Source organism: Bubalus kerabau, chromosome X (assembly GCF_029407905.1).
Source record: "Bubalus kerabau isolate K-KA32 ecotype Philippines breed swamp buffalo chromosome X, PCC_UOA_SB_1v2, whole genome shotgun sequence".
In the NCBI taxonomy this organism is placed as follows: domain Eukaryota; kingdom Metazoa; phylum Chordata; class Mammalia; order Artiodactyla; family Bovidae; genus Bubalus; species Bubalus kerabau.
The window spans coordinates 7489694-7514948 of NC_073647.1; the positions used below are offsets into that span (position 1 = coordinate 7489694).

The 25255-nt window shown below is 41.4% G+C and overlaps 1 protein-coding gene across 4 annotated transcripts in view; it reads left to right on the plus strand.

Moving 5' to 3' along the window:
• Positions 1-2170: 2170 nt before the first annotated feature.
• The window catches only part of LOC129638911 (fibrous sheath-interacting protein 2-like), a 72822-nt gene continuing 49737 nt past the window's right edge, over positions 2171-25255 (plus strand). For 2 of the 4 annotated variants that reach the window (XM_055563647.1, XM_055563649.1), the window contains exons 1-8: positions 2171-3098; positions 3476-3601; positions 5413-5574; positions 6271-6360; positions 6564-6703; positions 7777-7918; positions 12381-12491; positions 12906-13053. In XM_055563647.1, coding sequence (XP_055419622.1) covers positions 3000-3098; positions 3476-3601; positions 5413-5574; positions 6271-6360; positions 6564-6703; positions 7777-7918; positions 12381-12491; positions 12906-13053 — 1018 coding nt within the window. In that variant the 5' untranslated portion in view covers positions 2171-2999. The remainder of the gene's footprint in view (positions 3099-3475; positions 3602-5412; positions 5575-6270; positions 6361-6563; positions 6704-7776; positions 7919-12380; positions 12492-12905; positions 13054-25255) is intronic. The other 2 variants (XM_055563648.1, XM_055563650.1) reach the window with 2 other exon arrangements.

Sequence of the window (25255 nt, forward strand, 5' to 3'; positions counted from 1 at the left end):
ACCAACATCCAGTGGGTCATAGAAAAAGCAAGAGAGTTCCAGAAAAATATCTACTTCTGCTTTATTGACTATGTCAAAGCCTTTGACTGTGTGGATCACAACAAAGGGTGGAAAATTCTGAAAGAGATGGGAATACCAGACCACCTTACCTGCCTCCTGAGAAATCTGTACGCAGGTCAGGAAGCAACAGTTAGAACTGGACATGGAACAACAGACTGGTTCCAAATCAGGAAAGGAGTACGTCAAGGCTGTATATTGTCACCCTGCTTATTTAACTTATATGCAGAGTACATTATGTGAAATGCCGGGCTGGATGAAACACAAGCTGGAATCAAGATTTCCAGGAGAAATATCAATAACCTCAGATATGCAGATGGCACCACCCTTATGGCAGAAATTGAACAGGAACTGAAGAGCCTCTTGATGAAAGTGAAAAAAGAAAGTGAAAAAGCTGGCTTGAAACACAACATTCAAAAAACTAAGATCATGGCATCTGGTCCCATCACTTCATGGAAAATAGATGGAGAAACAGTGGAAACAGTGTCAGACTTTATTTTCTCGGGCTCCAAAATCACTGCAGATGGTGACTGCAGCCATAAAATTAAAAGACTCTTACTCTTGGAAGAAAAGCTATGACCAACCTAGACAGCATATTAAAAAGAAGAGACAATACTTTGCCAACAAAGGTCCATCTAGTCAAAGCTATGGTTTTTCCAGTAGTCATGTATGGATATGAGAGTTGGACTATAAAGAAAGCTGTGTGCTTGAGAATTGATGCTTCTGAACTTTGGTGTTGGAGAAGACTCTTGAGAGTCCCTTGGACTGCGAGGAGATCAAACCAGTCCATCCAAGATGAGATCAGTCCTGAATATTCATTGGAAAGACTGATGCTGAAGCTGAAACGCCTAATGAGAAGAGCTGACTCATTTGAAAAGACCCCGATGCTGGGAGGGATTGGGGGCAGGAGGAGAAGGGGATGACAGAAGTTGAGATGGTTGGATGTCATCACTGACTCGATGGACATGAGTTTGAGCTCTGGGAGTTGGTGATGGACAGGGAAGCCTGGTGTGCTGCAGTCCATGGGGTCACAAAGAGTCAAACACGACTGAGCGACTGAAATGAACTGAAGAAGTGGAAGCAAGCTAAATGTCCACTAATGGTTGAATGGATAAAGAAAATGTGATAGAGATAGATACATTTAACAGACTATTATTCACCTTTTAAAAGGGAAGAAATCATACCACATGCTTCTACATGTATGAACTTTGAAGTTATTATGCTAAGTGAAATAAGCCAATCACAAAAGACAAATATTCCTTGATTTCACTTATATCACTTATATAAGGTATCTGTAGTAGTCCAATTCCTAGAAACAGAAAGCAAAATGGTAGTTCGCCAGGAACTGGGACAAGGGAAGAAAGGAGAATTGTTTAATGGGTACAGACTCAGTTTTGGAAAATGAAAGAATTCTGGAGATCTGTTACATAACGATTTGAATATATGTAACATTATTGAACTGTACACTTAAAAATGGTTAAGATGGTAAATTTTATGTTATGCATTTTTAGCACAATAAAAAGATTCATGAAAAAACATGGAGACAAAAGTGCAGATTCCCGACAAACCAAGTGCAGTCTCAGCTATTAAGATATTTACTGTCTAGTGAGTTCCTGGACAGCAAGAACTATGCTCTACTCACTGTTGTATCCTCAGCACCCAGCACAGTGTCTGGCAGAGCAGGCACTCAATAAATGTTGGCTAAGCTAATGTAAGGTGCCTACGTGCTAAGTCGCTTCAGTCCTGTCTGACTCTTTGCAACCCCATGGACTGTAGCCTGCCAGGCTCCTCTGTCCATGGGATTTTCCAGGCAAGAATACTGGAATGGGTTGCCATTCCCTCCTCCAGGGCATCTTCCCCACCCAGGATCGAACCCACACCTCCTGTCTCCTATATTGGCAGGCGGGTTCTTTACCACTAGCACCACCTGGGGTATGTATCCTGTATTGGCAGGTGGGTTCTATACCACTAGCGCCATCTGGGAAGTGCTGATAAGGTAGAAACTATAAGATAGAAATAGAAGAATGAGAAAGGAAGGACAAGGAGCATAGAGAGATGAAGAGCCCAAGACAGGAAAGAAAGCATTGAGTCCTGGAAAAACCAGTATGTTCTAAATGAGACTAGGGGAAGGATATGCCTAGTGGACGTGGTCGGTCACGGGATCGATAAAGTGGGCAGATGTATAAAGCCAGTCCTCTGGTCTTAGTGCAAACTATACAATTACTCAGAGGCACATGTGTTGAACAGAATCATAGCTCTTTGGGCGTCGGGAAGAATTAGAAGAATTACAGGCAGCTATCCAGAGACAAGGGCTTTCCTAGTGGCTCAGTGGTAAAGAATCCGCCTGCCAATGCAGGAGATGTGAGTTCGATCCCTGAGTCGGGAAGATCCCCTGGAGAAGGAAGTGGCAACCCACGCCAGTATTCCTGCCTGGGAAATCCGACGGACAGAGGAGCCTGGTGGGCTCAAAAGAGTCGGACACGATTTAAGGAATAAACAAGAACAATACACTGACAAACACTGATACATTTCTGGCTTAATTTAAATTAGGGCTATTGGTTTCAGGTTGAAAGGTAATGTCAACTGTGGTCCTCCTACACCAAGTCTTTTGGACCACTTCCCCATCTCGCTTGGCCCTTGAGGCTTGGGCTCTGCGCATGCGCCGGAGGCCCCGGGTGGCAGCTAGTGAGGTCACAACGCCCCATCCCCTCACTTGAGGGCGACACGCTTTGGGGAGGCGCCCTTTTAGGACGTCAGCGCGGCAGCCTGGAACCCAGCACTGTGAGGGGCGTGGCCTGGAGGAGCCGTTACCCTCGTGACCACTGTCTGGGTTGCCCAGGCTAGCTGCGGGCGTAGAGAGGGAAAGGTGTGCGCGAAGAGAAGAAACCGAGACGGCTTGTGGCACCCCCAGGCCCCGGCCCCCTGGGGGCTGATGGGTGGCCATGGACCGGTACCTCAATAACTGCTACAAGGCTGCTCAGGCCACTGCCTCTAAGGCGGCCGCCAGAAGCCGAACTGCCAACAGGGAGCAGTGTGGCTCCGTGAGTGGGGGCCAGTCGGTCATCCTCCTCTTTCTGGCTCCAGGGCTGGGTCTTGGGAGGGAAGGAGGGCGGGCAGACGAAAAACTATGGGGGAGGACTCAGCAGAGGCGTGTGGGTCCTTGAAGCTGGGTTTCTGGCTCCCAGACCCTCTGCAGTGACTAGAGCTCCCTCTGGTCGAGATTAGCTTTGAATGGAGCTCAGAGATTGGGTTGGTAACAGGGGTAAACTGGGAGGCCTTCAGGTTATCAACAGGGCGGTTTCTTTCAACCCTGAGTGTGTGTCTTTGGTTTATTTGGAGGTATTAGTTTAAGTAGATTAGTCTAAACTAAAATAATAGTACTAGAAACAAAAATAAGGTTTCTACTTATATCTGACAGGGCTCACAAAAAGACCCCATCCCAGAGATCGGAGCCACTAATCTGTTGGATCTTCCTCTGGGGGTCAAGCTTCCAGTTGTTCCTGGAAGTAATAATGTTTTCTATACTACAAATTTAAGTGAAAAGGTAAACTAACTTTTAATGGTGCTTAAGTGATTTTCTTGACTGTTTTCTGCTTGCTATTAAACTTGAAACACTGCTATTATTTTGCTTTGAGTCAACTTCAGTTTCACACACCAAGTGAAGTTAAAATGAGTTGAAGTATTCCGTGTCTGAACTTAATGATAGAAGGCTTCGTGATAGGCCTCCGCCACCCAATTCAGCCTTATCTCTGACCCAGACCTCAGCTCTGAAAGGTCGGGGTCTTTTCTCCCTGTCGACACATGGTATGATAATTTCTACTTCTGTGCCTTTGTCCATCTGGGTCCTGAAACCTGGCATGCTCTCCTCTCCTTCCTGATCTTCAATTTGAGCCATCTTTCAAGAGCTACTATATGAAGCCAAACCCCAACGGTTTCATCTTTCCTTAGAATTTACATTGCCCTTGATCTGCATTCTCTCACTCAGCACCAATGTACTGTTTTTCTGGTTCAGAGTGCTGCACACACTGTTTAAGTCCTCTGCCTAACACTCCCCACCCTGTCCTTAGCTTTAGGCCAAGCCTGAAGGAGGTTTGGAACTCTGAGTGTGTGCTTTCATCACATTATTTCTACTTACTTCCTGATTTTACTTATTTCCTTACCATTCTCCTCTCTAGGGTGTCATCAAGGATGCATAGGGGGCTCCCTGGTATTTCTGATACTTGTCAAATATATATGATTTTTTTAAGTTTTATTGCTGGAAAGCAATATAATTTCTCTTTTCAAAACCAATACATTCTACCCCTTCCCACTAATTATCATTCCTAAAACACACTCAAAGCCTATTTGACTAAAAAGTGATAACACTCCTTTTGAGTTTGTAAATGTAGCCCTCTTCATTGGTTTCTTGTTCCACTATCTTCTATTTCCCATATTTACATTGTGTTACTCTTTTATTCACTTGTTAGCTACTTATTTCCTGATTTTTTCCCCCATACTTACACTGATCGCTCTACACTTTATTATATTGATTCCCCCCAAACACATGTATTTAATTATGATCAGGTACTATATTCAACTACCCTAACCACTAACTCAGTGGGATCCTTCTTTATCTTTTAGCAATATCTCCTCAAGGAAGTAACACTATATTTTGCACATTTAGTTGTTTTTTTTTTTTTTTTTAAACTCTACCCTTGACCTGGAGAAGGCAATGGCACCCCACTCCAGTACTCTTGCCTGGAAAATCCCATGGACAGAGGAGACTAGAAGGCTGCAGTCCATGGGGTCGCTAAGAGTTGGACACGACTGAGCGACTTCCCTTTCACTTTTCACTTTCATGCATTGGAGAAGGAAATGGCAAGCCACTCCAGTGTTCTTGCCTGGAGAATCCCAGGGACGGGGGAGCCTGGTGGGCTGCCGTCTATGGGGTCGCACAGAATCGGACATGACTGAAGCGACTTAGCAGCAGCAGCAGCACCCTTGACCACCTTGTAAGGTGAAGCTATGACAGGTAGATGGTAGCAGAGTTTAGACTAGAACCACAGTCTCCCAATTTCTTAGGCCATGCTTCTTCACCTGACCTTGCTGCTTTGTGAACTACAATCACTTTAGCAGAATACCATGGAAACGGAATTTAAAGGTCTTTTATATTGATTTAAATGCAAGTGGAAGGAAACTTACAGTATTCTACTGTCTTCTTTTCAGATCAGCCCATTGTCAGTATTCTCTCACTTCAGATTCTTCTTGCATGTTTTATTTTCAATGAACAGCCTAATCACCTTAACAAATTGAGGTTTAAAAGTGTGATTTCATTCATTTTACATATGTAACACTTTTCAATCTATGTGTTTGCAGCTTTATAAACCTTCTTATGACTTTAACCTGTCTGATCCTTACTGTCGGCTGCTGGAAACTGGCTATAAAAGCCTGCACGATCCACATTTAAAATCATACTATAGGCGAAAAGATATCTTGAGGAGATTAAAGAAAGGCGGCTATATCACCAGCAATAATAAGGTGGGTTGAAGTTTGCTTCCAGTTAACCAGCATAAACCCATGGTCTTGATGTAAGCTTGCTTCTGTACTTCACTGGGAACCTGTGTCAACTTTCAATTGAGCAATAAAGAATACCTGACAGAAAACTCAATGAATTACTCAATATTTGAGTAAAGAGAAATCAGGTGGCTGTTTCTAAATAAAATTGTTCCCACTTGATCATTTTTCTTTGATAAAAGCAAAAGATAAACGCCAAATGATTTGAATATGTAAAGACATATGCATACACATTTATTTATGCATTGTCTCTCAGCTGTATTATTAGTGCCTTTCCTTTGGCTCTAAAAGTATTAATGGCACTGTATACCCATCAAGGGATACTTCCAATACCCTTTGAGAAGACTAGAGACAAAATGGAAACCTAACAGAATACAGCTTGATAGAATAAATTCTTCTGAAAGTTAAACATCCTTATTATACTGAACTTTAATAACATGTATTTTGTGTGAACCATATTATTGAAATAATATTATTTAGGTAGACATTTCCTGGTGATACAGCCACTGTAGAGAGATATTGCCTTCTAAACTATTGCCAAAATGTGCTATCACTAGCCTTGATCCCAAAATTGTTTCTAAAATGAACGTTCTTATGACTCTTTTCTCTGGAAAGTTTCATGATTGTTACAACTTTCTATTTATATATTTGTTTTTATAGGTTGTATGCACCTTGAAGGAATTGAATAAGTACAGGCAGTATCTCACCAGTTTGAAATTAGACTCTGAAAGAAACTATGTAAGGGAACAAGTAAGTTAAATACTTGAATTTGTTTTATTTGAGGCCTGTAAGAAAGTTTTTATGTAGGTTGTGGAAGAAAGACTTAAATGCAGGTTAATTAACCATTTGTAAACTACAGGACGTTTACCAAGCCCAAAACATGAGAAGTCATATCAAAGGACGAGGTTATTTCTGGCCAATATAAACACTGCAATTCTTTTTTTCCCTCCCAGGAAATGATTGAAAAACAAGTAAATAAATTGTATAAAACCAAGACAGCCTGTGACAGTCATGGCAGTACACAGTTCCAAGGTTGGCTGTTACAAGAAAATAAACAAACAACTCCAGACCAAGAGCTGTTGATAAAGCAAAGGTATGACCAAAGTTAATGCATATTTTTTGTGGACGTATTGTGGACTCCAGAAAACTGTAAAAGTACTAGAAATAATTGAAAGCAGAATTTAAAAAGTATTAGACAATTTAACTTCCTATAGTCTTCAATGTGGACTGAAAAGAAAGGAGATTAAGAGATAGCAGGGATTGGAAACTTTGATACCATAGCTAGGAAAGAGTTTCTTCCTGAGAAAATGGAGTCATGAGGAACCCAAGAGGTAAGACAAACTGATATTTGAAGAACAATTCCGAAGTACAGCTCCCTGAGCTTGGGAAACCCAAGTTCATAGTAGTAGAGGGAAAGGTGTCATTAGCACATTTCAAACTTAAGTTTAAGGAAATTACTGCCGGATAAAGCAGGGAGAGTTGCTATAACTTCATCTGATGTTAATATAAACAGGTGTTACCCCCCAACCAACCGTGTATGTTCATTTAGCTATTACTCACACACATTCAATCTTATGATTCAGCAGCTGAGCCCATGCCCCAGGAGGCAAATGGATGAGTTATAGTTCCTTCTCTTTTTCCTTTATCAGGGGTGAGGGCCAGTTCCCCATCACCTACCTCTTATATTCTATGGATTCATGTCATGATATGCCAGAATATATACTGATTCACCAAAGTGGCAGACTGGCAGTCTTCAGGCCTGTCTACACATGAGAGATTGTTCAAGGACTTGACAATGACAGAGGCCAATAGCCACTTATTTTTTAAGGAAAATTCAAATATACTTGTTTTTTGAAGTCAGTCCTTAAGTTGACTTCAGCCGTCTTTGGAAACTCATGTTACAGAGCTCCTGAATTATGACTAATCTCTGTATAAAATGCTTTAAATCAGTCTGTTCTACATTTTGCCATTGTCCCAACCACAGTAACAGTCTGATGAGTACATCATGGTGAGTTGGTGGATCAGGTTAGCTTAAAGAACTCTACATTCCTGTAGTTTAAGAAATAAAAAGCAACCCAGAAGGTGGTTTGGGAATATCAGAGTAGATAATACCAGCATAAGGGAAACACCCAGTTCATCTTCCCTTAAATTTTCACTTTTACTTAGAAATTTAGATATGACTAGCTTGGAATTAAACAAGCTTGAACACACGGCAGAAAAGCAGAACGTACTCCGGATAAAGGAAGAAGAAAGACGACATCGGGACCACGTTAGAAGAAAACTTAGTCTCTGGAGACAAATTGAAGAAGTGAGAAACACCAAATTATAAATATTGATGGGGAAATTATGTGTGATTATTTTATTCATAAACATTTTTAGCAGTCCCACCATATTACCTGAAGTTATTTCAGGTCTAAGAAATAAACCACTGCTTAAAAAATTCATTATTTTAAAATGATAAATGCTATTAATCTTGTATCACCATTATAACAGACAAGCTTTTACTTAACGTAGTGAGACTGATACCACAAATTACATACCCATCATAGGATAGACACACTTCATCTGCTCTTAAAGTTTTAGAATTTAACTAGTGAAAAATCAGATCAGATCAGATCAGTCCCTCAGTCGTGTCCGACTCTTTGCGACCCTATGAATCACAGCACGCCAGGCCTCCCTGTCCATCACCAACTCCCGGAGTTAACCCAGACTCACGTCTATCGAGTCAGTGATGCCATCCAGCCATCTCATCCTCTGTCGTACCCTTCTCCTCCTGCCCCCAATCCCTCCCAGCATCAGAATATTTTCCAATGAGTCAACTCTTCGCATCAGGTGGCCAAAGTACTGGAGTTTCAGCTTTAGCATCATTCCTTCCAAAGAAATCCCAGGGCTGATCTCCTTCAGAATGGACTGCTTGGATCTCCTTGCAGTCCAAGGGACTCTCAAGAGTCTTCTCCAACACCACAGTTCAAAAGAATCAATTCTTGGGCGCTCAGCCTTCTTCACAGTCCAACTCTCACATCCATACATGACCACAGGATAAACCATAGGCTTGACTAGACGAACCTTTGTTGGCAAAGTAATGTCTCTGCTTTTGAATATGCTATCTAGGTTGGTCATAACTTTCCTTCCAAGGAGTAAGTGTCTTTTAATTTCATGGCTGCAGTCACCATCTGTAGTGATTTTGGAGCCCAGAAAAATAGTCTGACACTGTTTCCACTGTTTCCCCATCTATTTCCCATGAAGTGGTGGGACCGGATGCCATGATCTTTGTTTTCTGAATGTTGAGCTTTAAGCCAACTTTTTCCCTCTCCACTTTCACTGTCATCAAGAGGCTTTTGAGTTCCTCTTCACTTTCTGCCCTAAGGGTGGTGTCATCTGCATATCGGAGGTTATTGATATTTCTCCCGGCAATCTTGATTCCAGTTTGTGTTTCTTCCAGTCCAGCGTTTCTCATGATGTACTCTGCATATAAGTTAAATAAACAGGGTGACAATATACAGCCTTGACGAACTCCTTTTCCTATTTGGAACCAGTCTGTTGTTCCATGTCCAGTTCTAACTGTTGCTTCCTGACCTGCATACAAATTTCTCAAGAGGCAGATCAGGTGGTCTGGTATTCCCATCTCTTGAAGAATTTTCCACAGTTTATTGTGATCCACACAGTCAAAGGCTTTGGCATAGTCAATAAAGCAGAAATAGATGTTTTTCTGGAACTCTCTTGCTTTTTCCATGATCCAGCGGATGCTGGCAATTTGATCTCTGGTTCCTCTGCCTTTTCTAAAACCAGCTTGAACATCAGGAAGTTCACGGTTCACATATTGCTGAAGCCTGGCTTGGAGAATTTTGAGCATTACTTTACTAGCATGTGAGATGAGTGCAATTGTGCGGTAGTTTGAGCATTCTTTGGCATTGCCTTTCTTTGGGATTGGAATGAAAACTGACCTTTTCCAGTCCTGTGGCCACTGCTGAGTTTTCCAAATTTGCTGGCATATTGAGCGCAGCACTTCCACAGCATCATCTTTCAGGATTTGGAATAGCTCAACTGGAATTCCATCACCTCCACTAGCTTTGTTCAAAGTGATGCTCTCTGAGGCCCACCTGACTTCACATTCCAGGATGTCTGGCTCTAGGTCAGTGATCACACCATCGTGATTATCTGGGTCATGAAGATCTTTTTTGTACAGTTCTTCTGTGTATTCTTGCCATCTCTTCTTAATATCTTCTGCTTCTGTTAGGTCCATACCATTTCTGTCCTTTATCGAGCTCATCTTTGCATGAAATGTTCCTTTGGTATCTCTGATTTTCTTGAAGAGATCCCTAGTCTTTCCCATTCTGTTGTTTTCCTCTATTTCTTTGCATTGATCGCTGAAGAAGGCTTTCTTATCTCTTCTTGCTATTCTTTGGAACTCTGCATTCAGATGTTTATATCTTTCCTTTTCTCCTTTGCTTTTCGCTTCTCTTCTTTTCACAGGTATTTGTAAGGCCTCCCCAGACAGCCATTTTGCTTTTTTGCATTTCTTTTCCATGGGGATAGTCTTGATCCCTGTCTCCTGTACAATGTCACCAACCTCACTCCATAGTTCATCAGGCACTCTATCTATCAGATCTAGGCCCTTAAATCTATTTCTCACTTCCACTGTATACTCATAAGGGATTTGATTTAGGTCATACCTGAATGGTCTAGTGGTTTTCCCTACTTTCTTCAATTTAAGTCTGAATTTGGCAACAAGGAGTTCATGGTCTGAGCCACAGTCAGCTCCTGGTCTTGTTTTTGCTGACTGTATAGAGCTTCTCCATCTTTGGCTGCAAAGAATATAATCAATCTGGTTTCGGTGTTGACCATCTGGTGATGTCCATGTGTAGAGTCTTCTCTTGTGTTGTTGGAAGAGGGTGTTTGTTATGACCAGCACATTTTCTTGGCAAAACTCTGTTAGTCTTTGACCTGCTTCATTCCGTATTCCAAGGCCAAATTTGCCTGTTACTCCAGGTTTTTCTTGACTTCCTACTTTTGCATTCCAGTCCCCTATAATGAAAAGGACATCTTTTTTGGGTGTTAGCTCTAAAAGGTCTTGTAGGTCTTCATAGAACCATTCAACTTCAGCTTCTTCAGCGTTACTGGTTGGGGCATAGACTTGGATTACTGTGATACTGAATGGTTTGCCTTGGAAACGAATAGAGATAATTCTGTCGTTTTTGAGATTGCATCCAAGTACTGCATTTCAGACTCTTTTGTTGACCATGATGGCCACTCCATTTCTTCTGAGGGATTCCTGCCCGCAGTAGTAGCTATAATGGTCATCTGAGTTAAATTCACCCATTCCAGTCCATTTCAGTTTGCTGATTCCTAGAATATCGACATTCACTCTTGCCATCTCTTGTTTGACCACTTGCAATTTGCCTTGATTCATGGACCTGACATTCCAGGTTCCTATGCAATATTCCTCATTACAGCATCGGACCTTGCTTCTATCACCAGTCACATCCACAGCTGGGTATTGTTTTTGCTTTTGCTCCATCCCTTCATTCTGTCTGGAGTTATTTCTCCACTGATCTCCAGTAGCATATTGGGCACCTACTGACCTGGGGAGTTTCTCTTTCAGTATCCTATTATTTTGCCTTTTCATACTGTTCATGGGGTTCTCAAGGCAAGAATACTGAAGTGGTTTGCCATTCCCTTCTCCAGTGGACCACATTCTGTCAAATCTCTCCACCATGACCTGCCCGTCTTGGGTTGCCCCACGGGCATGGCTTAGTTTCATTGAGTTAGACAAGGCTGTGGTCCTAGTGTGATTAGATTGACTAGTTTTCTGTGAGTATGGTTTCAGTGTGTTTGTCCTCTGATGCCCTCTTGCAACACCTACCTTCTTACTTGGGTTTCTCTTACCTTGGGCGTGGGGTATCTCTTTACGGCTGCTCCAGCAAAGCATAGCCATTGCTCCTTAACTTGGACGAGGGGTATCTCCTCACCGCCGACCTTCCTGACCTTCAATGTGGGATAGCTCCTCTAGGCCCTCTTGCGCCCGCGCAGCCAAGTCTCCTTGGACGTGGGGTTGGTCCTCCCGGCCACCGCCCCTGGCCTCGGGCTTAGGGGCGTGGGGTGGCTCCTCCCGCCCATCGCCCCTGGCCTCCTCCCGCCCGTCGCCCCTGGCCTTGGGCTTGGGGCATGGGGTATCTCCTCTTGGCTGCCGCCTCTGACCTTGGACGCAGGGTAACTCCTCTCCTCGCCGCCCCTGGCCTCGGGCATGGGGGCGTGGGGTAGCTCCTCCCGCAATGCCCAGACAAGGCTATTTGTTCAGGCTCTCTGTCAGAATACATTTAAGGGCAACATATTACATATAATAATTCCTCAAATCTATAAGAGAAGATCACCTTTCCAGCATCTTTTTAGATCTACCTTTGAAGCATAAGCCCATTCTAAAGCCAATGTAAGATTTTCATTATGGTTGTCCAAGTTCCTATAAGGGCCTTGTGTGTGTGAAGTCGCTCAGTCGTGTCCGACTCTTTGCGACCCCGTGGACTGTAGCCCACCAGACTCCTCTGTCCATGGGATTCTCCAGGCAAGAATACTGGAGTGGGTTGCCATTTCCTTCTCCAGGGGATCTTCCCAACCCAGGGATCCAACCTGGGTCTCCTGCATTGCAGTCAGACGCTTTATCCTCTGAGCCCCAATTTGCTCTAATTTGCTTATTGACCAAAAAAAGAAAAAAAAAGAAAAAAAAGATTATAAAAGAGAAGCCCTGCTGACTACTATGACATTGTGCTCTTTAGGAATGGAAAACCAAAGAAATGTTACTGCTGTCAAAGATTGGAGAAGAAGTAAACAGAGAATTGAGATTTGAAGAACAACGTAAAAAAGTCAAAGAAGATGCTCACCGTAAGGTAGAGTGACCTTTGAACAATAACTTGGGCTATTTTGAGGAAAGGGTTTTGCTAATGTTGATATTTTAAAGTGTGGATTTTCAAAAGTGACTTAAATTCACAAGGATAGCTATTGATGGAAAGAGCCAGTCTGGTCTGAACCTGGACTTTAAGGGCTGGTCTAAAATGGGACCAGTCTCCCGAAAGTAGGCAATGAGTTCAGTTGGACCTAGTTATTAAAATACATTCTTCAAGCTGGACAGCAAAAGGAAACTTACCCTTATTACCTTCCTAGCTCTGTACTCTGATTTTAGAAATCTCAAGAAAGAGGGCTTCCTTAAAATGTACCATCATATTTGAAGTATCTGTTATACATTTCCAGTGGCAAGTTGATATTCAATTTTAAACATTGAATATATATTTTTTAATATTTAGAAACAAGCACAACTCGAGAAAAAAATCACTTATTATTTACAAAAAATGCAAAGGAATTACCTTCAGAGAGAAGGATCAGAAGAAAATGTATTTGCAAACAGAAGTCAAGATGAAACAGAAGGTGAGAGAGAAACAATGAAAGACAAAGGTAAGTAGAATATGCATAAATATTTATTATCAGTGGCTTTGTAAAAAAAAAGCCCTCTATGTGCTAATATAGTGAGGTGACAAAGCCCTTGCAAAGAGAAATTCTAGAAGCTCACACTTACAGGCACTTCCCAGTTACAGGTCAAGTTGTAGAGAATGCACAGACACCCCCACACATTCACACAATACTGTTATGTTACAGACATTATAACAAATTACACACTTCTGTAAAGTGGCTCAGCAGACAAGACTGCCTTTACTAGGAGTTTAAAAAGGAGCCAGTAGAGGAGACAGAACAACAACAAAAAGGGAAAGAGACAGTTATATATAGATAGAGAAAATGAGCCAGTAAGACAAAACATTACCTCCAAAACAGACTGAAACAAAGAGGGAGACAATGAATGAAAAATAGAAGGAAAATTTTAACTGAGGTCCACTAAGAAAAGAGTATACAAAACAGTAAGCTAGAAAGAGAAAGAGAAAAAAAATTAAGTAGAAAAAAAGAAGAGACATTTAAAATATCCTAAACAAGAAATAGAAATAGAAAGAACAAAAAGGTTGAAAAGGAGAAAATATGATACAAAAAGAAAGAATGAAATGGAGATATAAAGAGGAGGAAAGTGAATGAATGAAAAAGAAGAATATTAAGCAGAAGAACCTAGTAAGAAAATATACATGCACGTGTGCGTGTGTACACACACACACACACACACACACACACACACACACCATGAGGGAGTGGAAGGAGACAAAGGCAAAGAAACAAGAAAAAAAGACAAGGAGTATGAGGAAGAAAAGCAAACAAAGAAGACAAAGAATGAAAGAAAGGGAGCAAGAAAAAGACATAGAGACAAAAATAGAGAAACAAAGGAGTAGGAGGAAGAGAGAGAATAAAGAAGTTTAAAAAGGATATGTGAATAGAAAAAAGCAAAAAAAAAAAAAAAAAAGAATGTTAGAGTGAGAATGTGAGAAAAAAATTTGAAAAGAAGCCAGTAGGAAAATCTAATACAATTTGGGCAGGGAGTAATAGGGGAAAAAATGAGAAGTTAGTAAAAGAAAGAGAGACTTAAAAAGGAGATGCCAATATGAAAAAGCAGTACATTGAAGATAGACTGAATGGAATAAAAGGATCCAGTAGGAGAGGGAGAATAGGAGAAAAGGAAAATATTAATATTAAAAAGGAAGACGTTAAAAAGTCAGTAAAAGAAAATAAAATAAAACAAAAAATGAAAAGATAAAAAAGGCAAAGTAGGAAATGAAAAGAGGAGAAACAGAGACACAGAGCAAAAGGGAGAGAAAAAGTATAGTACAATAAGGAAAGAGAAGGATTTCAAAAGTTACAGAAGACTAGCATTAAATAAGGGGGGAGGGGAAGGTAGAAGGGAGGGAAGATGGATAGATGGAAGGCAGAAAATATGAACATACTTCAAAAAGGAAGAGCCAGTAGCCAGTAAGAAAAGCAGTACAGGAACATAGAGAGAGAGACCATGGAAGAAAGAGAGAAGGGACAGAGAAAGAGAGAGGAAAGAAATATAGAAAAGAGGTAAATAGGATGAGTTTATAAAATAGGAGCCAGTAAAAAAGGCAGGACAAAAAAAAATAGAAGGAAGGAAGAGAGAAAGGGAGAAGGAAAGCAGACAGTTTGAAAAGAGAAGCCTGTAAAAAGAGAATAAAATAGGAAGAAAGAAAGGGAAGAAGGCAGGCATGCAGGCGGACAAAGAAAAGAGAAAGCAAAAGAAAAGGCATGAAAGGAGCTATTAAAAATGGGAATAAAGGAGAAAAGGAAGGAAGGAAAGAAAAAATTTTTAATGAATAAGTTACAGGAAAAAATAAAATGAAAAGAGAATGTGACTGTGTGAGAGAGAGACTTCAAAAGGAGTCAGAGGAATTAAAAAAACCTGTAAAATAAACATGATAGATAATAGATAGGTAGAACCAACTTTTAAAAGAATAATCCAGAGGGCTTTCCTGGTGGTCCAGTGGTTAGGAGTCTGTGCTTCAAATACAAGGGGCCCGGTTCAGTCCCTGGTCAAGGAAGTAGATGCACATGCCACAAGTAAGAGTTTGCATAGCACAACTAAAGATCTCACACGCCCAACAAAGACCAGAGACACCACACGCTACAACTAAGACCTGCTACAGCCAAATAAGTGAATACTTTTTAAAAGAGTAACCCAGAAATAAATGAAAGTACAAAACAAGACAGCAGATGAGAAAAAAAAAAAAAAGAAAGAAAGAAACGTTTCAGAAGAGGAGCCCTTAAAATTGAGTTTAAAAGGAGCGAGAGGGATGGGGCAAGTGCCGGGGGAGGGTGAAGGAGGGAGGAGGGAAGACAAAAAATGTAAAGCAAAAGGATGAAAGGCAGCAAGTAAAAGACAAAGAGAATTAAATCAGAAAACAAAGAAAAAGAAGGTAAGTGTTTAAAGGATGGGACAGTAGGAAAAAGTAAAATAAAAAGAGGGAATGTGATTGTATAAGAGGCTTGAAAAGAAAGAGTAAGTAAAAAATCCAAGTACAATTTGGGGAAGAGGGCTGTTTAAAAAGGAGACTTCCGAGGGGGCTTCCCTGGTGGCTTTAGTTCAGTTCAGTTCAGTCGCTCAGTTGTGTCCAGCTCTTTGTGACCCCATGGACTGCAGCACACCAGGCCTCCCTGTCCATCACCAACTCCCGGAGTCTACTCCAACTCATCTCCATTGAGTCGGTGATACCATCCAACCATCTCATCCTCTGTTGTCCCCTTCTGCTCCTGCCTTCAATCTTTCCCAGCATCAGGGTCTTTTGAAATGAGTCAGCTCTTCTCATCAGGTGGCCAAAGTATTGGAGTTTCAGCTTCAACATCAGTTCCTCCAATGAATACCCAGGACTGATTTCCTTTAGGATGGACAGGTTGGATCTCCTTGCAGTCCAAGGGACTCTCAAGAGTCTTCTCCAACACCACAGTCCAAAAGCATCAACTCTTGGGTTCTCAGCTTTCTTTATAATCCAACTCTCACATCCATACATGACCACTGGAAAAACCATAGCCTTGACTAGATGGACCTTTGTTGGCAAAGTCATGTCTCTGCTTTTTAATACGCTGTCTAGGTTGGTCATAACTTTCCTTCCAAGGAGTAAGAGTCTTTTAATTTCATGGCTGCCATCACCATCTACAGTGATTTTGGAGCCCAGAAAAATAAAGTCTGACAGTTTCCACTGTTTCCCCATCTATTTCCCATGAAGTGATGGGACCAGATGCCATGATCTTAGTTTTCTGAATGTTGAGCTTTAAGCCAACTGTTCACACTCCTCTTTCACTTTCATCAAGAGGCTCTTTAGTTCTTCTTCACTTTTTGCCATAAGGGTTGTGTCATCTGCATCTCTGAGGTTATTGATATTTCTCCTGGCAATCTTGATTCCAGCTTGTGCTTCATCCAGCCCAGCGTTTCTCATGATGTACTCTGCATATAAGTTAAATAAGCAGGGTGACAATATACAGCCTTGACGAACTCCTTTTCCTATTTGGAACCAGTCTGTTGTTCCATGTCCAGTTCTAACTGTTGCTTCCGGACCTGCATACAGATTTCTCAAGATGCAGGTCACGTGGTCTTGTATTCCCATCTCTTTCAGAATTTTCCACAGTTTATTGTGATCCACACAGTCAAAGGCTTTGGCATAGTCAATAAAGCAGAAATAGATATTTTTCTTGAACTCTCTTGCTTTTTTGATGATCCAGCAGATGTTGGCAATTTGATCTCTGGTTCCTCTGCCTTTTCTAAAACCAGCTTGAACATCAGGAAGTTCACGGTTCACATATTGCTGAAGCCTGGCTTGGAGAATTTTGAGCATCACTTTGCTAGTGTGTGAGATGAGTGCAATTGTGCAGCAGTTTGGGCATTCTTTGGCATTGCCTTTCTTTGGGATTGGAATGAAAACAGACCTTTTCCAGTCCTGTGGCCACTGCTGAGTTTTCCAAATTTGCTGGCATATTAAGTGCAGCACTTTCACAGCATCATCTTGTAGGATTTGAAATAGCTCAGCTGGAATTCCATCACCTCCACTAGCTTTGTTCGTAGTAATGCATCCTAAGGCCACTTGACTTTGCACTCCAGGATGTCTGGCTCTAGGTGAGCAATCACAGTATCATCGTTATCTGGGTCATGAAGATCTTTTTTGTACAGTTCTGTGTCTTGCCACCTCTTCTTAATACCTTCTGCTTCTGTTAGGTCCATACCATTTCTGTCCTTTATTGAGCCCATCTTTGCATGAAATGTTCCCTTGGTATCTCTTATTTTCTTGAAGAGATCTCTAGTCTTCCCCATTCTATTGTTTTCCTCTATTTGTTAGCACTGATCACTAAAGAAGGCTTGCTTATCTCTCCTTGCTATTCTTTGGAACTCTGCATTCAAATGGGTATGTCTTTCCTTTCCTCCTTTTCTTTTGGCTTCTCTTCTTTTCATAGCTATTTGTAAAGCCTCCTCAGACAGCCATTTTGCTTTTTGGCATTCTTTTTCTTGGGGATGGTCTTGATCACTGCCTCCTGTACAATGTCATGAACCTCCGTCTATAGTTCATCAGGCACTCTGTCTATCAGATCTAGTCCCTTAAATCTATTTCTCACTGCCACTGTACAATCGTAAGTGATTTGATTTAGGTTATACCGGAATGGTCTAGTGGTTTTCTCCAGTATCTTCAATTTAAGTCTGAATTTGGCAGTAAGGAGTTCATGATCTGAGCCACAGTGCAAAAAGAATAGAAGGAACGTTTGGGGGGGAAAGAGAAGAAAGAACGGTTTTGTAAATGAAGCCAGTAAGAAAATCAAATAAAATTCTATGTGGTGTGTTGCTGAGGTACAGCTAAAGTGTAAAAACCAATAAAAAATACAGTAAAATGAAGATAGATGATTTGATACCTAGATAAACACATAGGTATAGGTAGGACTGTAAAAAGAAGCCAATAAAAAAAGACAATACAGAAAAGAAAAGCAAGAAGAAGTAAAGAAGAGTGTTTAAACACTGGAGACACTGAGAGGAGAGGAAGGAAGGGAAGGAGTAGAGAGGCTGCTATGACAGAGGGAACAGGCTGTTAGAGGGAGAAAGATAAGAAGGAGAAAAGTAATGAAGGACAAAGGAAAAGAGGGTGGAGGGAAATTGAGAGGAATATAGGAAGAAAGAGGAGGAGAGAAGCAGTGGGGAAAAGCAAAGAGGAAGGAGAGGGAAGGAGGGGGAACAAGGGCTTGCAGGCAGCAGGCAAAGAAGACAGAAAAGCCAGAGAGAGTGAGAGAAAGCCATCAAGATATATAGAGAGGGGGGAGGGAGGGAATGAAGACAGGAAAAGAGAAGAAAGACACAGTGAAAAAAGGGAGCAATAGATACACAGAAAGGAAAGAAGGAATGGAGGGAGAGAGGAGGAAAGGAAGGAAGGAAAGGGAGGGGGAGGAAAGGATGGAAAAAGGAAGGAAAAGAGGATGAATGAGAGGAAAATAAGAAAAGGACAAGTCATTCAAAAAGGAAAAGGTAAGAGATTAAAGATGAGCATGAAAGTGTTTGAAAAGGAGTAGCCAGTAAGAAAAACAATCAAGTACAATGGTCTGTACAAGTGAAAGAGATTCAAAGATGAGAAGGAATAATTTTTTAAAGACCCTAATATATAGATTAAAAAATAGATGATTTATAGTTTGGTAGCAGGCAGTCAGAGGGACAGAACAGACTATAAATAGGAAGTACCAGTAAAAAAAAAAAAAAAAAAAAAGAGGTATAAAAAAAGCATAAGAAAAATTGAGCAAAAAATGAAACGCAGCAGGCAGGAAGAAAAACAGTAAAAGAAGGTGGGAAGATGGGATGGAGGGAAGGAGAGCAGGCAGGCAACTTGAAATAGAATGAATTGGTAGGAGAAAGAGTTTGAAAGTGAGAGAAGCTTGAAAAGATGGAGTCAGTAAGAAACTCAAGTAGGACTTTGGGGATGGGAGATTTAAAGAGAAGTTGTTGAAGAAGACAGTAAAAGATAGATAAACAGATAGAAAATAGAGTATAATTTTAAAAGAAGCCAAGTAAAAAAAAATAATAGAGAAAGATAGTGTTGAAAAGAGAAAGATGAGAAGAAAACAAAAAAGTGTAAAACCAGGTCCCTGTGAAAATACAGTAAAATCAAGCGAAAAGAAAAGAAAGCATCCATACATGGAGGCAAAGGAAACAAATACAGAGTGGGAAAGAAAGGGAATGAGAAAGAGACATGGGAAGTAAAAAAAAAAGAAGAAAGAAAGAAAGGAGGGGACAAAAGAAAATAAAGAAGTTAAGATGCTAGGAGTAAGTTAAAAGAATAAAGGAGACAAAGAGAACAAAAGAATGATTGAAATAGGGAGAGGAGATTGAAAAAGAGGACCCAGTGAGAAACTTAGCACACTAGGTGGGGAAGGGGAATTTAAAAAGAAGTCAGTCACAAAAGAAAATAAAAAAAATGTATATACAGAGATTATTAATAGACATTCTTAAAATTAAAAAAGCAAGTCAGAAAACTCAACAGGAAAAGCAGAAGGAAGAGAGGGAGGGAGGAAGGCGAGAAGAAGGGGTAAGGGAAGGATGTATGGTCAGGGAGGGAGACAAAGGAAAGGAGGGATGCAGGCAGCCAGCAAAGAACAGAGACACAGTGAAAGGGAGAGCTAGAGAGACACAGCCAGGAATAGTGGAAAGAAAGGAATTAGGAATTAGGAAAGAAGAGGTTTAAAAGGAAGAGACTCAGGTACAGTTGGGAAAGGGGAGAATGACAGATTTTTTAAGTCAATAAAAATACAGTAAAATGAAGATGATTGATAGGTACATAGCAAGGAAGATAAGTGCACAGGTTTAGGTAGGTGGAACTTTAAAAGGACAGTCCAGTAAAGACAGTACAAAGGAAGGAGAGAAGGGGGCGGGCGGGGAGAAAGAGAAGTTTAAAAAGGAGCCAGTAAAAACGTAAGAAGGAAGAAGAGGGACTTTCCTGGTGGTCCAGTGGCTAAGGCTCTGCACTCCTGGGTCTGATCCCTGGTCAAGGAACTAGATCCCACATGCCACAACTAAGATCCAGTGCAGCCAAATAAATAAGTTAAAACATTATTTTAAAAAATGGAAGAAGGGAGAGAGGGAGGGAAGGAAATAAGGAAAGCAGGGAGGGGAAGCAGGGAGGGAGGAAGAAAATCAGTTTAGAGAGGATGTTTCAGAAGACAATTGCATGAATAAGAGGGGAGAATGAGAGAGGAAGATACAGTAAGAAAATTAAGTATAACTGTGCAGGGTGGGAGAGAGTTCTAAAAGGTAGAAGTCAGTACAGAAAGAGTACAATGAACATAGATCATTAATAGCTGGATAGATAGCTAGGTAAGTAGGTATTTATGTATGTATGTAGGTGTATGGATATAAAAAGAGAGAAGAAAGGGGGAGAGGTAGGAATGGAAGGAGGGAGGGGTGAATAAAAGGAAGAAAGGGGCAGGAAAGAAAGTTTATAAGGGAAGAATCTCTGGGAAAAAGGCTAACATAGCGTGATCGTGAGAGGCAGCAAGAGAATGCTGAAAAGGAGAAACTAGTGAGAAAATAAAGTCATGGACAGATCTAAAAATACATTAAAATAGATAGGAAGATTGGATAGCTAGATAAGAAACAGATTTTAAAAATAGAAGCCAATAAGAATGGCAGTATAAAAGAAGTGCAGACGACAGAAGAAAAAATTTTAAGGGGAGTCACTTAAAAAGTATAAGAAATTAAAATAGATAACCAACAAGGACCTACTGTATAGCACAGAGAACTATACTCAATATTTTGTGATAACATATAAGAAAAGAATCTGAAAAGTGTGATTCATAGAAACTGAATCACTTTACTGTACACCTAAAACTAACACAACATTGTTAACATTGTTAACAACTATATGCAATAAAGCATAAATAATTAAAAATTTAAAAGTATAAGTGGGGAGGGAGGGAGAGGAGGGATAAAAGCAAAGGTTTAGAGATGAGACTGCAAGAAAAAGAAAGAAAGAGTGGGCGGGGAGCCCAGGCAAGGCAGGGCACAGGCCTTGTGACTCAGCCTCTCATGGGAGCAGGCCTCCATGGCAGGCCCTTGCCAAGCCCAACTGCCAGCCCAGGGGCCTGAAGTCACCAATCCTGTTTATAGCCTGGGTTCTTGTGGGGTTCCCCATGCAGATTCCAAAGGAATTGGTTATCTGGCTGGTTTCGCCATGGGCTATACAGCAGCAGCTCCAGCCTTTTCCCTCAACATATATCCTGGAGCACATCCTACCTTCCAAACAGTACCCTGCTAACTGCCCACTCCCCAACTCCTGTCACCACCCACCCACCCACCCCACCACTGTGCCAATGTATGCAGCCCCAAGAATGCCTGCCTACAGCTGTGTGCCCCCTCAGTGGTCACCCCACAGACATTTGCAGATGGAGCTGTGTAGTCACATCACGGAGGGTCCACAGCTGGTGCCGCAGGCCTCGTGTCTCCAACCAGGACTTTCTTCTTTATGCGCTAGGATGTATGCTTAGTCACTCAGTCATGTCTGACTCTTTGCAGCCCCATGGACTGTAGCTGACCAGGCTCCTCTGTCCATGGGATTCTCCAAGTAAGAATACTGGAGTGGGTTGCCATTCGCTTTTCCAGGGGTTAATGCTCTATACAATTAGCTAAACACTACTACGGCTGACCCAGCAGGTCCCAGTGCACTCAGTCTCCAGTTGACTCTGTGGGTTGGTCTTAAAGCAAATCCTGTTTGGTGGGCTGTCAGGCAATTTTTTAGCTAACTGTAATTAAGCAAAGGGAGTATTCATCTATTCTGAATCATATCTAGTTGAATGCATGTTAAAAAAAAAACACAAAAACAAAACTCACATAATTTATCCACAGTGACTGATGAAGAATCATCACATGCAAAGCTCAAAAGTATGGAAAAATATTTTACAGCTTGTGTCACTAATGACTGTCATAATATATGCAAAGTCTTAAAAAAGAGACTGTGTGAGTAAGAATATCAAGTACAATTGTGTGTGGTATGGGAGAGATTTTAAAAGTACAAGTCAGTAAAGGACAGTAAACATACATAGATGATTGATAGCCAGATAGACAGCTAGGCATGTAGGTATGTGCAAAGGAAGACAAATATATGATCGAAGAAAGAAAAGACAGAGATAGATTCATCCAAACATGCACACATATAGAAAGGACACTCATAGGCAGAAGCCAATAAAAAAGAAAGAAAAACTTAGAAATGGATGGAAAGAATGATTTAAAAAGAGGACACTAAAAGAGAATAAAAGGAGAATGGAAGGGGAAAAGTTAGAGACAGAGGAGGAAAGGAAAGAAGGAGGAAAGAGGAAAGAAGGAATTAAGAAAGGTAGAGGGTGAAGCACTGAGGGAGAGGATGGGAAAACAACATTATTGAATAAGAAAGAAACGAGAGAAGAAAGGAAATATGAAGGGAGCAAGAGAGTGGGGAGGAAAGAAAGAATCAAAGAAGGGAAGGGGACAGATAAAAAGAAGACTGAGGCAGGAAAGAAACAGAGGTTATGGAGTCCCTAGGAAAAAGAGTAAAATCAAAAGAGAAAAAATGTGAGTGTGAGATGAGAGTGATACATGGGTTCAACCCCTGATCTGGGAGGATCCAACATGCTATGGAGCAACTAAGCCTATTTGCCACAAATACTGAGCCTGTGATCTAGAGCCCATGAGCTGCAGCTGCTGAGGCCCGCGTGCCCAAGAGCTCATGCTCCACAATAAGAGAAGCCACCACAGTGAGAAGCCTGCACACCACAACTAGAGAGTAGCCGTCACCTGCCACAACTAGAGAAAGGCCCACACAGCAGTGAAGACCCAGCACAACCAAAAATAAATACATACTTTTTTTTCGAAGAGAGAGAAGAAAAGAAAGGGGAAGAGAGACAAAGAAGTTGTTTAAAAAAGAAAATAAGAAATATCATTACAAAAAATTTGAGAGAAAAAAAATAAGTTCTAAAAGGAGGAACCAGTAAAGAATGCATAGAACAAGAATGACAGAATAAAATATAATGGAAGTAAAGAGAATGGAGGGAAAGAGGGAGAAAAGAAAAGTAAGACTTTTGAAAGGATGAGGGAGCTTCCAGTTCAAGATGGCAGAGTAGAGGACATGCGCTCATCTCCTCCTGCAAGAGCACCAAAATCACAACTCGCTGTTGAACAGACATTGACAGGAGGATGCTGGAACCCATCAAAAAAAGATACCCTACTTCCAAAGACAAGAAGAAACTGCAATGACATGGTAGGAGGGGTGCAATCACGATAAAATCAAATCCCATACCTGACAAGTGGGCAGCCCACAAACTGGAGAACAATAATACCAAAGGAGTTCTCCCACTGTTGTGAAGGTTCTGAGCCCCACATCAGGCTTCCTAGCCTGGGGATCCCACAAAGGGACTGAGACTCCCCAGGGAATCTAACCTTGAAGGCCAGTGGGATTTGATTGCAGTACTTCCACAGGACTGGGGGAAACAGAGACTCCACTCTAGGAGGACATGAACAAAATCTTGCACATGCCAAGACCCAGGAGAAAGGAACAGTGATCCCACAGGAGACTGAACCAGACCTACCTGCTAGTATTGAGAGTCTCCTGTGGAGGCATGGGTCGCAGTGATTCACTGCTGTACTAGCAGCAGCAGTCCTGGAAGGTGCCCCTTGGCGTAAGTCTTCTTGCAAGTGGCCATTAACCCTACCATAGAGCCTGTAGACCCCGGGCCTGGGTCTTGCATGCTAAGTCACTTCAGTCGTGTCCAACTCCTTGAGACCCTATGGATTGTAGCCTACCAGACTCCTCTGTCCATGGGATTCTCTAGGCAAGAATACTGAAGTGGGTTGCCATGCTCTCCTCTAGGGGCTCTTCCTGACCCAGGGACTGAACCTGTATCTCTTATGTCTCCTGCATTGGCAGGCAGGTTCTTTACCACTAGGGCCACCTGGGAACCCCTAGGAAGGGAGGGAGTGCAACTCCATCCATCAGCAGATAATTGGATTAAAACTTTACTGAACATGGCCCTGCCCACCAGAGCAAGACCCAGTTTTCCCCACTGCCAGTCCCTCCCATCAGGAAACTTACACAACTCCCCTAGCCTCATCCACCAGAAGACAGAAGAAGCAAGAAGAGAACAATCCTGCAGCTGCCAGAATGAAAACCACATCACAGAAAGTTAATCAAAATGAAAATGCAGAGAGTTATGTCCCAGATGAAGGGACAAGAGAAAACCTGAAGTGGAGATAGGCAACCTCCCACATAAAGGATTCAGACTAATGATAGCGAAGATGATCCAGGATCTCAGAAAAAGAATGGAGAAGATGCAAGAAATGTTTACCGAAGACATAGAAGAACTAAAGAACATAAAACCAGATGAACAATACACTAGAAGCAATCAGTAACAGAATAATTGAGGCAGAATGGATAAGTAACCTGGAAGACAGAATGGTGGAAATCACTGCTGAAAAACAGAATATAGAAAAAAGAATGAAAAAAAAAAAAACAAACAAACAAACAAAAAAAAAAAACGAAGACAGCCTAAGAGACCTCTGGAACAACATTAAACACACCAACATTCACATTATAGGGTTCCCAGAAGAAGACAGACTGAAAGGACCTGAGAAAATATTTGAAGAGATAATAGCTGAAAGCTCCTCAAACGTGAGAAAGGAAATAGTCAACCAAGTCCAGGAAGCACACAGAGTCCCAGGCAGGATAAACCCAAGGAGGAACACACCAGGACATATAATAATGAAACTGACAAAAATTAAAGACAGATAAAATATTAAAAGCAACAAGGGGAAAACGACAAATAACATACAAGGGAGCTCCCATAAAGTTATCAGCTGATTTCTCAACAGAAACTCGACAAGCCAGAAGGAAACAGCATGATATTAAAGTGATGAAACGGAAGAACCTACAACCAAAACTCTACCCAGCAAGACTCTCCTTCAGATTTGATGGAGAAATCATAAGCTATCCAGACAAGCAAAGTTAAGAGAATTCAGCACCACAAAACCAGCTTTACAACAAATGCGAAAGGAACTTCTCTAGGCAGGAAACACACAAGAAGGAAAAGACCTACACGAAATAAACCCCAAACAATTAAGGAAATGGCAATAGTATCATATATACTGATAATTAACTTAAATGTAAATGGATTAAGTACACCAAACAAAAGACATAGACTGGCTGGGTGGATGAGAACACGTGCA